We start from the raw sequence: 14918 nt of genomic DNA, 5'->3' as shown, positions 1-14918 counted from the left end.
AGCCTCTGTCGGCGTCTCAAATGAGACCCTATTGCTTATGGGCCCTGGTAAAAAGTAGTGCACTCCACTATCTAGGGAATAGAGTGCCATTTGGGACGAAGACAGTGTTTTCTCTCTGGTATCAGAAAAGTCCATTATCCACTCACTCTGTTCAAAGGAGTTAAAGGAACTGTTATGGAAAGTGTTTTCTCGCCAGCAGCTAAGATTAGGCCATCAACAGCCTGTTGAATGTAAAAACAAAGGTATTATGTAAACTAATGAGTAACAGATTACTATAAAATACTGCCCCAATTATGAATAATAACAAAATAGTGTGATTGCATTTTAACTGTATTCTTAGCTAAGTAGATGTTCCCTTTGATGGAAACTAGAATATAGACAAAGGAAGTTGCAGGTACACCACATATTATCATCTTAAATATATTTTATTTGTTTAAAACTAAGAGAGGGGGTATGTAGTGCATTCAGATGGATTGATTGTATACATGCACAATTCTTTAGAGTGTGTGTGTGTGTGATGATGGAAAGATGAACGTGTGTGTGTGTGTGTGTGTGTGTGTGTGTGTGTGTGTGTGTGTGTGTGTGTGTGTGTGTGTGTGTGTGTGTGTTTGACCAGTTTGAACACTGTTGCTATAAAACACCCTAAAATCACAGTAATTCCAGTAAAGATTGTGTTTGAAAAAACAGAAATAGTGACACACCGTCCATCATAGTTTTTTCCCATTCCATATCATTGTCTTTCAGTATATTCAGTCACATTTCATTTTCTGTCTCCATAGTTTGATGTGTGGTCAAAGAGAAGTTAGACTCTGGGGATGCGTCCCAAATGACACCCTATTCCCTACATAGTGCATTACTTTTGACCAGAGCCCCCTATGGGCCCTGGTCTATTGTAGTGCACTATATAGGGAATAGGGTTCCATTGGGATGCATGCAAAGTCTGGTCATGATGACCTCAGCGGTCAGCATTCATCCTGCGTAATTTGGCCGGCAGGTTGTCCTCTGGTCGGCCTCCTCCTGAGGGCAGAGGGGTGTGGATGCGTGCGGGGACAGGGACTGGGGTGGGGGGCAGCTGCAGGTCTCCAGTGGACTGGGTCATGGGTTCAAAGCCCACCTTCAAGGCCTTGAGCTGCAGCCGATCTGCAACCTCTGGGCCGGGGGAGGAGCTGAGACGCTGCAGCTTGAGAGGCAGGTCTCCAGTACTGCAGGCCTTCTCAGAGTGCTGGGAGCTCAGCATCAGAACCTTCCTCTGTAGGTCCTCCTTCCCAGACGAGCTCATCCTCTGAAGCTTACTGGGCAGCCTGGACTGCCCCGCCCGCTCTTCCCGGTCCGTAGTGTTAATGCAGTCCACAGAGAAGACCCGGGCACGTCGGGCGGCACCGTGGCTCTCGCCCAGTGTGGGGGTGGAGAGGGGTGAAGGCAGGGAGGACTTCTCGTCGTGCTCCTTGACGCTGTACGGTGGGGTGTTGACCTCGAAAGTGCTGTGGAACTGGGAGTAGTCCACCCTGAAGAATCCCTCCTCCAGAGACATGACGGGCAGGAAGCGGTGGCCCCACAACACCTCATCCTCTGTGTACGACGTCCGCGCCTGACACGTCATACCTGAGAGAGAGGTAGAAAGAGAGAGAGAATTAAAAAGTGAAACTCAGCCTCTAGCATTGACTAGGCAGCACAAACACAGGTGTTAAATAGCCCTGTAATAACTGTCATTTTTGATAAATATGATGAAAATACTGTGGAGTTCAGTTACCATCAAACAATAAGACGTAAAAGAAGGAGAAAATGAAGCAGCAAACAACCCCCTCCTGCTTATCTAATCCTCTGCTTCCATCCCCCTTGTTCTTTCTCTTCCACTCTCATCATGTGTGGAAACAATTCAGGCTTTGAATTGTTGTCTGACAGCATGAGAAAAGAGCAATTTTCCTGACACAGACCTGCTTTGGCACAGACCTCCCTCACTCTAGCCATAAAGGGGAGATTTAAATACTGATGCGTCCGTAAAATCTAGCCGGAAGACGTTTGCCGTTCCTCTGACGGCTTGTAGAAATGGCCACGGCACTGTTACTCATCGAACCATTTCCACTAATAGGTTTGGCTGAGGCTGTCCCTGAGACAAAACAGCAGAGATATTTCACTCACTGTTTACCTCCCTCTGCCTCTGCAGAGTGTGGGGCCATTGGCTCAAATAAGCTTGATGGAAACAGCTGACTAAAGGACATATTGGCTGCAATACTTTTATTTTCTATTTTTATATCTAGCTCTGTCTCAATGAAACCTCATCCTACCAGATTCTACAGCTGTTCTTTTGTATCCATGGCAATCACTAGAGGCCAAAGGTGACTCATCCCTTTGATCAGTCTTGTAATGCATTTAATGATAATTACCTGTTGTTTATTTCTGCTCAGGCTAATAAGGAATCTCCTAACATCACCTTTACCAGATCCATACCTTGATGCTGCAGGAGACATGGGTCCTCGCCTAACATCACTCCTATCAATGGTACTAATAGCCTTATTCATATAAATTACTTGAATCTAGTCTACCAAAAACAAAACATGATAATCCTAAGTAAAGAGCAGTAACATTGGAACAGAAATTGCAGCATCCATGCAGCAATAAAAAGAAAACATGTAGCACCTGTAGCCGAGGAAAGCTTAGTCTGGTATTTCTGTTTGCATGATGTCCTATAGTCCTATATGAAAAGGTCCCTATACCAGTGGTTGGTTACATTACATCCTGGTCCTATTTAAAAATGTCTCTAGGAGTCAGTCAGATAATGACCGAATCATCATCCTGAGCACAGCCTTCTCTGGGTGCCTCATTAATAAATGCATTGGCGACATCGTCCCAAAAATGACTGTACGTACATATCCCAACCAGAAGCCATGGTTTACAGACAACATCTGCCTGGAGCTTCCGCTTTCAAGGAGCAGGACATTAACCCAGACTCTAATAAAAAATCCCATTACGCCCTCCGACAAACCATTCACCAGGCGAATTATCAATACAAGACTAAAATCGCATCCTATTACATCGGCTCTGACGCTTGACGGATGTGACAGGGCTTGCAAACTATCACAGATTACGAAGGGAAACTCAGCCACGAGCTGCCCAGTGACACGAGCATACCAGACGAGCTAAATGTCTTCTATGCTCACTTCGAGGCAAGCAACACTGAACCATGCGTGAGAGAACCAGCTGTTCTGGAGGACTGTGTGATCAAACTCTCCTTAGCCGATGTGAGAAAGACCTTTAAAGACGTTAACATTCACAGGGCCAGATAGATTACCAGGACGCATACTCCGAGCATGCGCTGACCAGCTGGCAAGTGTCTTCACTGACATTTTCAACCTCTCCCTGACTCAGTCTGGAATACCTACATGTTTCAAGTAGATAACCATAGTCCCTGTGCCCAAGAACACCCAGGTAAACTTTAGAAATGACTACCGACCCGTAGCACTCACATCTGTAGCCATGAAATGCTTTGAAAGGCTGGTCAGGGCTCACGTCAACATCATCATCCCAGACACCCTGAACCCACTCCAATTCACATACTGTCCCAACAGATCCACAGATGATGCAATCTCTATTAAACTCCACACCACCCTTTCCCACTTGGACAAAAGGAACACCTACAGTTGAAGTCCAAAGTTTATATACATTAAGGTTGGAGTCATTAAAACTCATTTTTCAACCACTCCACAAATTTCTTGTAAACAAACTATAGTTGTGGCAAGTCGGTTAGGACATCTACTGTGTGCATGACACAAGTCATTTTTCCAACAATTGTTTACAGACAGATTATTTCACTTATAATTCACTGTATCGCAATTCCAGTGGGTCAGAAGTTGACATAACTAAGTTGACTGTGCCTTTAAACAGCTTGGCAAATTCCAGAAAATTATGTCATGGCTTTAGAAGCTTCTGATAGGCCAATTGACATTATTTGAGTCAATTGGAGGTGTACCTGTGGATGTATTTCAAGGCCTACCTTCAAGCTCAGTGCCTCTTTGCTTGACATCATGGGAAAATCAAAAGAAATCGGCCAAGACCTCAGAAATTAAATTGTAAACCTCCACAAGTCTGGTTCATTCTTGGGAGCAATTCCCAAACACATGAAGGTACCACGTTCATCTGTACAAACAATAGTATGCAAGTTTAAACACCATGGGACCAGCCGTCATACCGCTCAGGAATGAGACGAGTTCTGTCTCCTAGAGATGAACGTACTTTGGTGCGAAAAGTGCAAATCAATCACAGAACAACAGCAAAGGACCTTGTGAAGATGCTGGAGGAAACATGTACAAAAGTATCTATAGCCACAGTAAAATGAGTCCTATATCAACATAACCTGAAAGGCCGCTCAGCAAGGAAGAAGTCACTGCTCCAAAACCTCCATAAAAAAGCCAGACTCCAATTTGCAACTGCATATGGGGATAAAGATCGTTATTTTTGGAGAAATGTCCTCTGGTCTGATGAAACAAAAATAGAACTCTTTGGCCATAATGACAATCGTTATGTTTGGAGGAAAAAGGGGGAGTCCTGCAAGCCAAAGAACACCATCCCAACTGTGAAGCATGGGGGTGGCAGAATCATGTTGTGGGGGTGCTTTGCTGCAGGAGGGACTGGTGCAGTTCACAAAATAGATGGCATCATAAGGCAGGAAAATTATGTGGATATATTGAAGCAACATCTCAAGACATCAGTCAGGAAGTTAAAGCTTGGTCGCAAATAGGTCTTCCAAATGGACAATGACCCCAAGCATACTTCCAAAGTTGTGGCAAAATGGCTTAAGGACAACAAAGTCAAGGTCTTGGAGTAGCCATCACAAAGCCCTGACCTGAATCCTATAGAAAATGTATGTGCAGAACTGAAAAAGTGTGTGCGAGCAAGGAGGCCTACAAACCTTATTCAAATACTAATTGAGTATATGTAAACTTCTGACCCACTGGGAATGCGATGAAAGAAATAAATGGGAGAAACTCCCCAAATTCAGGTGTGCTAAGCTTGTAGCGTCATACCCAGGAAGACTGCCAAAGATGCTTCAACAAAGTGCTGACTAAAGTGTCTGAATACTTATGTAAATGTGATATTAATAAATTAGAAAACATTTCTAAAAACGTGCTTTTTGTTTTGTCATTATGTGGTATTCTGTGTAGAACAATTTAATCAATTTTAGAATAAGGCTGTAACCAAGCAAAATGTAGAAAAAGTCAAGCGGTCTGAATACTTTCCCAAGGCACTGTACGTGTACAGGACATAGCTATTACCTTGTACCCTTGCACATCGACTCGGTACTGGTACTCCCTGATCTTATCTTTAACTCTGCATTGTTGGAAAAGGACCCGTAAGTAAGCATTTCACTGTTAGTCTACACCTGTTATCTACGAAGCATGTGACAAATACAATTGTATTCGATTTTTTGATTTGATTTGACAGGCCAGGTTTTTATTTGACCTCAGCTCTTGTAAAATTATTTCCTTGACAATTATATCTGTATCGAAGGCCCTCACTTATCAATAAGCACCTATGAGCCCTGTATTACTCTATTAAACAGAGCTGGCTGACTGCAGAAAGAGAAGCTGATCCTCTCCCTGACATTTGACTGACACAGTAATATCACCACCAAGGGGTTACCACAACCTAAGCCTAAGGTTATACCCAAACCCTTGACTATCCTCAACCCAAAGCTGAAATTAATTAAAGTTATTTTATAACCCTGCATATAGAATTTGGTGATAATTAGCTCTAATTTGCCCATTGATGGTGGTGCAACAGGAAATGATGTGGCGTCAGGGCCCAGCGTTCCTGCTGGTTCGCCCCATCATCATCCAAGTGTCCTGAGTTACACTAACAGTCTGTTTTGTGGGTCTTGAATGAAAATAAAAGCGGCTGAGCAAGTGAGCAAACAGCTGGTGGACAGAGAGAGGGACGCGTCCCTGGAGAGAGCTTTATGTAAAGCCTCCTCTGGCACTACTCAAGTGGTGCATTTCCATAATACAATGCCTCTTCTTCTCCTAGCCTCTTTTTAATCCTACTACTGGCTCTCTTCATCTAACACACACACACCTGTCAGAAAGCTGTGACAACTAGGCCGACATAACATACATCTCTATTGGAACAGGAGCTGATGCACAATCATAGTGGTAGTAGAGAGACCTCATAACCATCCAATCAAACACCAGAAAGATGCAAAGGCTGTCAGTTGGTGACAGAAGGTTTCTCAAATGGCAGGACAATGCTCTGTCTGTCTCTCAGTGGATGATATGGATTTATTTCTCTGGGGAGTAAGGGATGTCTGTACACTGTGCACGGAACCACACAGGTGACTCCAAGGCCAACTCATTCATACAGAGCAGACCCCCTCATCTGCCCCCTGCTTTGCTCCTCAGCTCAGAGAACCACAGTCCTGCTGAGAGAGAGAGAGAGAGAGAGAGAGAGAGAGAGAGAGAGAGAAGGGGCTAAAAGGGGCTAAACGGTTGGCTGCAGCCTGCCTTAATGACATTATCAACAGAGTACAGACTGTGCTGCCTGCCTGCTCATCCCTCCCTCCTCCTCTAAGCCTATTCAGCTTCATGCTTCTGCCCAGGACAATGAGAAGGGAGGAGAGGAGAAGAACAGAGGAGAGATGAAAGGAAAAAGAAAAGGGAGCAGAGAAATAAATAAATAAATGATGCCAGAGAAGACAAAGACTTTGTTTGTTATTTATGTATGAGTATTAGGATGAGGAATCGTATTGTTCGATGTAGAAGACAGAAAATCACTTTTGTTGCCGTAGGCAACCCAGCACACCTGCAGCCTGCCTGTAGCTGTTGTGTTCAGCGTCTCTTACTGTTTCAGAATTATCCCAGAAATAACCCTGCATTCTGCCCAGTGAGAAATATAGAAAAACTTCAGCTGAACCCCCAGCTTATTTATCTAAGTGACATTCGCATCTATGACCCTATCTATTATACAAGGGGTAGGGATAAAAACCATCCCGCAGTAATAAAATGTGGTTCATAATTCAATCAGGAAGCCATTCCCTGGTGCTGTCCTCAGTACCCAACGTCCACCTCTCCACTGTTTACCACTGAACGCTTACTAAGATCTGCTACATTCTTACAGGGCTTTGGAGATTCAGAGATATGTGTTAGTCTGACTCTATCTCCAGAATCTGGATGGAAATATTGCATGGGGATATGTGACAGGTTGAAATTAAGAAGTAAGACTGATAAGCATATAAGAATACAGTTTAATTTGAGTTCAGATAATGGAGGAGAGAGAGAGGAATAACATAATTGCAAGCTAAAGGGTGGAGATAGGGAAAGAGCAACCCACCGAATGGAAAGAGATAACAGTTGGGGTGGAGAAGAAAAGGACTAATTAAAGGCCTAGTGTAGTCAAAATTCTGTTTTTTCCTGTGTTTTATATCATATTGTACAACAGCTGATGAAACTACCACTGTAAATACGTAAAACATTTTTATCAGTGTTATTTCCTGATAGTTGCTGGTTAACCCTCCTGTTGTGTTCGTTTCATGTTAATGAATTCTGTGTTCCCGGTCCAAAATTACCGCCATTATAGCTGATTATAAATCCATAATAATACATATATTATCACCTAATGTTGTGTTAGATCTTTTTGTCAACTTAAGTTCTATTGAACATTACATGTTTTGAACTTCTATTTGCTATTTATGGCCTGTAGGCCTCATTGACCTGAGCTCATACAACTCGTTTTTGAGTAAAAAAAGCATAATGTTATCACAGACTACTTTGTGTCAAAGTTTAACAAAGACTCTCTCCTCCTCACCAGTATCATGATCAAAGATATGATCAAGAGCCTCACATACATATATCATTTGTTCATTGTGCTGCCACAGAATGAATTGTGAGCAAGGCCTCAAAAAAGCTTTATATACCAGAGCTGCGAGAAAAGTTCTATATATTATTGAAACAATGTTGCGATTGTTTGTGAGAAGGCCAACAGGTGTGGTTCCCATGGGGGAAAGATTCTATTGGAGAAAGGTTCCCGTGGGGGTTGCCATGGAAGCCAAGAAAGGGAGTGAGGTGTGCGTGTGTGTGTGCGCAAACCCACACGCATGTGGGGGTCTGGGAGAGGAAGTGTGTCCATCTGATAAATGGGTATGTGCCTGAACTCAATATTATACACTAATTGTAGTCTCATCCATTAATTTCTAATGACCGGTCATTTTTGACCGGGAACACCACAGGTGTACATAAGTTAAATAACATTTTATGAAAATCATCCAAATGTATTTTGTGTGTTCAGATGCCCTGTGTGGACAAAGTCATGGAACCTTATGACAATCAGATTAAATTAACTACATTTTTCAGAGAGAAAACTTGTAAATCGGTCCAATTCGACCGGAACACAGCAGGAGGGTTAAAATACAATCTACACAGGACCTTCTAATCAGCAGGTTTGAATGGGCAGGAGTTTTGGCTTTCCATCGTGAAACTTGCTTGAGAAACAGTTTTTTGCCCACATTTTTTTTGTTGCCAATTTGAATAGAAATCTATTACAGGAAGGTACTTTATTGTTACCCAGAAATAAAATGGCAGCATTGGGCCTTCGAAAATGAGCAGCCTCTTTAGGAAGAAGAGAGTAAGAGGTTAAAAGGAGGAGAAAGGGTAGTGAAAGAATAATCAATTAATAATGAGGAGAGAAGGGTAGGAAGAAGAGATTAAAAGGGTTAACAGGAGGAGAGTGGGTAGTGGTTCTTCACCTGTGGTCTCAACAATGCCCTCCAGGATGACAACAATCTCAAACTGCTCATTCATGAGGGAGCGCTGGGACAGGTCAAAGAAAGGGCTCTTAGGATTGATCTCGTGGCAGATGGTGAGAGGTGACACTAGGAAGAGCTGGTCCGCACCCGTCCCAAAACCCACATCCAGCTCACACTGGTCCAAGGGTAGGAACTCTCCCTCCGGGGTCTGACGAGACTGGGACAGAGGGAGGGAGGGAGAGAGAGGGAAGGGGAGGAGAGAAAGGAGAAATAGGGGGGAGAGAGAGAGAGTTTTTTTTTACTTTAAATTGTAGACTTGCATTTTTCCACTCTACTATGGCCTCTGTTGGAGTCACTCTGCAGTGCTACCAAGATGATTGTAGATAACAGTGTGACTGGAGCAGAGTAGCCTGGAGTCTATCAATCTTCTCTACACCACCACATGCTGTTTGTCTTGTTGTTCATTTCCTATTTTCTTCCCTTCAGGAGGTGGGTGAGTGGACTGCACATAAACCAAAGCAAAGTAGGCAGGCAAAAGTAATATAGGAACATTTCAGGACATGGGGGTCCATATATCGATATATATGATAGAACATTCATGTTTCAGGTGCCATGGCCTTCAGCACAATGTACCTATTTTCTCTTATCGCCCAGCATACCATCCCATCCCCCTTACCTTATCTACAACCCAGGGAACCACTACACATCTGTGCAAGATGGCAACCGGCAAGTTCGGCATTGTGGCAGCACTTTTACTTTATGTGTTTGTTTTAAATGTTACTGGAAATAATTGCATCCACTATTTAGATGAAAGAATAGTAAATTCTCAGCAACTTCTCAGTCATGCAAACACTTTTGATGGCATCCAGCACTTCGGATTTGGAAGGAAAGTTATATACCAAACTTTCATAGCACCTTGGCACAAACCAAAATGATCATCAAAATCCAGTCTGAAATCGCAAATTAATGGTGGAGATCTTATAAAACTCTATGCCTTCTCTTATCGGGTGATATCCATCAATACCCTGGACATCACTTTATCACGAACCCCATCAAACGGCCTATGCACCCATGCTCCACTTGCGAACGGGGGATAAAGAGTAACAGCAAAGCTTTGGTATGTTTGGAATGCGTGCAGTGGATTAATTTAAAATGCAGCGATTCTAGCTTTGGGCAAGGGGTCAATGAAGCTTACCGTTGCTGTCGGTGTGCTGTACCCGCGGGGTGTGTGAGCATTGAAGGTGGAGTGGGACCAGAGGACTTACCGAGGGTGGAGAGTGCACCGGAGGAGGAGGGGAGGTCCACAGCAGAGCGGAGGCAACCAGAGGCGAGTGACGGGGGACACAGTGGTGAGGACGATGGAGTAGCACCTGGGGAGGGGTGCTCCATGGCGACAGAGAGGCCACCGGAGGCAGGGCAGTGGGAAGATGGCAGCGCAGTGGGAGGTGAGTTACAAGTGGATCAGGAATTCAATGAGGCCTTTGGGAAGAAGGGCTTACATTTTGTGCACTTAAACGTCCGAAGCCTACTACCGAAGATCGATAAGATACGCCTGTTGGTTTGCAAATCAGAGGTGGGTGTCTTATGTTTTACTGAGACATGGTTGGATTCATCTGTTTGTGACTCAGAAATTGAGATAGGTAATTACTCTGTTGTCAGGAAGGATCGGAATCGGAACGGTGGGGGAATATGTGCGTTTGTAAGATCAGACATTGCTTTTAACGTCAGATCGGATTTATAAGCTGATCTGGAGATTGTCTGGCTGGATATCTGCCTTCCCAAAACCAATCTGATGTAGTTGGGGGTGTGTTATAGGCCACCCAAGCAGAATGCATTCTATGAAGGTCTTGAAATTGTGTTGTCAAACTGTAATGTTTCCCCGTTGAAGGAAATCATTTTGTTAGGGGATTTCAATACTGATGTCTGCAAAAAGAATAGCCCAACCCACAATGTATTTATGCACTTTTGTAGATCACTTGCTCTGACCCAAATGATAAAAGATCCCACCAGGATATGTGAAACAGTGCAAAGTACAATTGACTTAATATTGGTGTCTGATAAATCTAAAATATCGCAGAGTGGAGAAATAGCCTATGGAATCAGTGATCATTGTATTACATTTTGCACAAGGAGGATTATTAAAGATATATTTAAGTGTCACAAAACCGTTAGAATCAGAGGACTCAAAAAATACTGTGTAGAAAAGTTTAGGGAGGAAGTGGGTAAAATTGACTGGTCACCTGTGCTAGATAGTGTAGGGGTAGACAGTGCCTGGGAAGTCTTTAAATGTAGATTCCTTGATGTGGTCAATCTGATGGCTCCCATTAGACGGGTCAGGGTAAAGCAGAGATCTGGCCCTTGGTTTAATCATGAGATTCTAGAATCTATCCAAGCAAGGAATAAGGCCTTTAAAAAATTTAAGAACTCTCAAGAGCAGCATGATTTTGTCCTATATAAACGTCACAGAAATGAAGCACAGAGCAGGATGGATGAAGCTAAGAGGGGTCACTTCGCTGAAAAAATAATTGAAAACAAAATTTACCCTAAAAAGCTTTGGAAATCATTTAAGGAACTAGGCTGTAGTAGTACTACCAAAAACAAATTAAACAGTATTGGACTGAACATCAAAGGGGAGATGGTATATGAAAAAGCAGAGGTTGCCAATGAATTCTACTTTTTTTACTTCTGTTGCCAGCAAGCTGGTTAGCAAGCTGCCCACCAGTTCTGGTTTGTGTGGAAGCAACCAAGTCAAGAAGTATTATGCAGAGTTAGGGGTTCAGCCAAACTCTTTTTCTTTTGCAAAGGTAGCAACAGCCAAAATAGTCAGTATGCTGGCAGAGCTTAAATGCTCCAAAGCCACAGGCCTGGATAATATTCCTGCAAGGTTTCTAATAGATTCTGCTGAGCAAATTGGCCCTTGTATTACACATATCGTTAATCTCTCTCTTGAACAACGCACCTTTCCCACGGACATGAAACAAGCTAAAGTTATACCTCTGTATAAGGGGATAAAGTCTGACCCTGGGAATTATGGGCCTGTATCTATCCTCTGTGTAACTTCAAAGATCCTGGAGAGAATTGTACATGAGCAAATGTATGAATATGTTAACTTCTTTGGGATAGGGGGCGGTATTTTGACATCCGGATGAAAAGCGTGCCCAAGGTAAACTGCCTGCTACTCAGGCCCAGAAGCTAGAATATGCATATAATTGGTAGATTTGGATTGAAAACACTCTAAGGTTTCTAACACCGTTACAATAATGTCTGTGAGTATAACAGAACTGAAATGGCAGGCAAAACTCCGAGGACAAACCATCCCAAAAATAAATAAATTCATCCTACCACTGATTTCAATGGCTGGCACATTTATAATAGGATGAAATTGTGCCCGATTGCAGTTCCTAGGGCTTCCACTAGATGTCAACAGTCTTTAGAAAGAGTTTCAGGCTGGTTTTTGGAAATATGACCCAGATATTGTAGTTTTTCTAGGTGGCTCTTGTCTGTAGTGTTTCCAAGCGTGTGACTGAGAGCGCGTTCTTTGGTATTTTTCTCCGGTAAAGACAATAACGATTCTCCATCGTTTCTTTGCATATTAGGGCACCTAAGGATTTGCATATTAGGGTACCTAAGGATTGATTATAAACGTTGATTGACTTGTTTGGATAAGTTTATTGGTAATGTTTGGGATTTATTGGTAATGTTTGGGATTCATTTTGTATGCATTTTGAAGGAGGGAAACCGAGTGGATTATTGACTGAAGCGCGCAAGCTAAACTGAGTTTTTATGGATATAAAGAAGGACATTATCAAACAAAAGGACCATTTGTAATGTAACTGAGACCTTTTGGAGTGCCAACAGAAGAAATCTTCAAAGGTAAGGCATTTTTTATATCGCTATTTCTGACTTTCGTGTCGCAACTCCCTGGTTGAAAATAATTTGTTATGCATTTGTGTGCTGGGCGCTGTCCTCAGATAATCGCATGGTTTGCTTTTGCCGTAAAGCCTTTTTGAAATCTGGCACCTTGGCTGGATTAACAACAAGTTAAGCTTTATTTTGATGTATTGCACTTGTGATTTCATGAAAGTTTAATATTTATAGTAATTTCATTTGAATTTGGCGCTCTGCAATTTCACCGGAAATTGTCGGTAGCGTCCCACTAATCCGCAAGAAGTTAACAAACAGGATCTAATGAATGATTTTCAGTTGGGTTTTAGAAAAACATACTCCACTGATTCATGTCTATTTTACTTGACTGACTTCATCAGGAAATGCTTGACCTACAGAAGGCCTTTGATACAGTTAACCACTGTCTCCTAATCTCCAAACTGGAGGCACTGGGGTTAAGCAGTATCCCTCTAGGCTGTGTAAAGTCCTATTTATCAGGAAGGGAGCAAGTAGTAGAGGTTAATGGTTCACTGTCTCAGGCAAAACCAATGAGTTGTGCCGTTCCGCAGGGGAGCGTGCTTGGGCCTCTGCTGTTTTTATTGTATATTAACGATATGAAAGATGCTTGTTCTTGCCGTCTAAGCATACTTAGCACAGAGCTTACTAACATTAGAAAATGGCTTGGAGATAATAAGCTATCTCTGCACTTAGGGAAAACTGAAGCAATTATTTTTGGATCCAGACCTAAATTGTGTAGGTCGTCTGAAATCAGAGTGGAGTTAGGGGGTGAGGTGCTGACTACTAAAACCTCTGTTAGCTACTTGGGATGTATCCTTGATGGAAGCTTGAGAGGTGTGAGCATGGCCAATAAGGTGCTAGGGAAGGTTAATGCCAGGACTAAGTTTTTGGCTAGAAAGTCCAAGCTGCTTGATAAGGACTCCATGAAAGTGCTAGCTACTGCCCTCATTCAGTGCCATTTTGACTATGCTAGTACTTCCTGGTTTGGGGGCTTATCTAAACTTATGAAGGGGAAGCTCCAGATAGCCCAGAATAAGCTGATCAGGGTAGTATTGAAGGTGAGTCCACGTACTCACATAGGCAGGAGCTGCTTTCAGGAACTAAACTGGCTGCCTGTTGAGGCTAGGGTGTCCCAGATTAGACTAGGTTTGGTTTACAGGTGTATTTATGGTCCTGTGCACAGATATCTGAGTGATTACTTTCCTCGTGTTAGGGATGCACACAATCACAGCACCAGATCAGGTGTTGCTGATGTGTGCTTATACAGGAGTAATGTTGTTGTTCAGGAGTAATGCTGGGAAAGGTACTTTCTTGTATACTGGAGCCTCAGAATGGAATGAGTTGCCTCTGCCTATAAAAACAACGTCCTCTCTGGACAGCTTTAAAAATAAAGTAAAAATATTTTTGATGTCCTCTGTGCCCATATGAATAACCCCTATGATGTAACTTGAATGATGAGATAGATGTTCTTCTTCTCTGTTTTTGTTTTATTACTTCACCGCCATACGTTTTTTGATCTTATCTAGCCATCTTGTCTCATGAGGACCACAATGGAAATAAGTCCCAGACTTTATTGTGTGTTATCCTCAATGATTTTATTCATGTGCATGTATGGCTTTTAAGTTTTATGTGTGCTTGTTTTTTAAAATGGTCGAATTGATAAACTAAACTAAACAAGGAAACAGCCACCGCTCTCCAAGGTGAGACACACACACACATACACACACACACACACATGCACACACTCTGTCTCTCTCTCTCCTGCCCCGTACCACGTGGGAATGCCTTACGTGGGAACGCCAGAAGGCATTCCTTCATCTGAATATTCAAGGCTGAAGGTCGAGAGAGGCAAAGGTCGAGTTATGCGTCCTTCCGAAACATGACCCGCCAAACTCCGCTTCTTAACACCCGCCCACTTAACCCACAAGCCAGCTGCACCAATGTGTCAGAGGAAACACCGTTCAAATGACAACCAAAGTCAGCCTGCAGGCGCCTGGCCCGCCACAAGGAGTTGCTAGAGCACGATGAGTCAAGTAAAGCCCCCCCGGGCCAAACCCTCCCCTAACCCGGACAACGCTGGGCCAGTTGTGCGCCGCCCTATGGGACTCCCAGTCACGGCTGGCTGTGACACAGCCTGAGATAGAACCCGGGTCGGTAGCAAGCCTAGTCCGTCATATTCATTTGCAGTGGGCCTGTCGAGGGTTAGATGAGGAGGTGGTGAGAAAACCCTGTTTAGACAGACCCAGCCTACGGCTTGCTAACTGGTGCGGAAGCATTTCATTGC

The 14918-nt window shown here is 43.2% G+C and overlaps 1 protein-coding gene across 2 annotated transcripts in view; it reads right to left on the bottom strand.

The window, feature by feature from the left end:
- Positions 1-406: 406 nt before the first annotated feature.
- The window catches only part of LOC115197303 (G protein-activated inward rectifier potassium channel 1), a 40723-nt gene continuing 26211 nt past the window's right edge, over positions 407-14918 (bottom strand). Inside the window, exons 2-3 of one of the 2 annotated variants that reach the window (XM_029758695.1) lie at positions 8732-8948; positions 407-1602 (exon numbers count right to left, since the gene is read on the bottom strand). In XM_029758695.1, coding sequence (XP_029614555.1) covers positions 956-1602; positions 8732-8948 — 864 coding nt within the window. In that variant the 3' untranslated portion in view covers positions 407-955. The remainder of the gene's footprint in view (positions 1603-8731; positions 8949-14918) is intronic. The other variant, XM_029758701.1, reaches the window with a different exon arrangement.

This window comes from Salmo trutta, chromosome 1 (assembly GCF_901001165.1).
Source record: "Salmo trutta chromosome 1, fSalTru1.1, whole genome shotgun sequence".
Taxonomy (NCBI): Eukaryota; Metazoa; Chordata; class Actinopteri; order Salmoniformes; family Salmonidae; genus Salmo; species Salmo trutta.
This window is presented reverse-complemented; position numbering and strand designations above follow the sequence as displayed.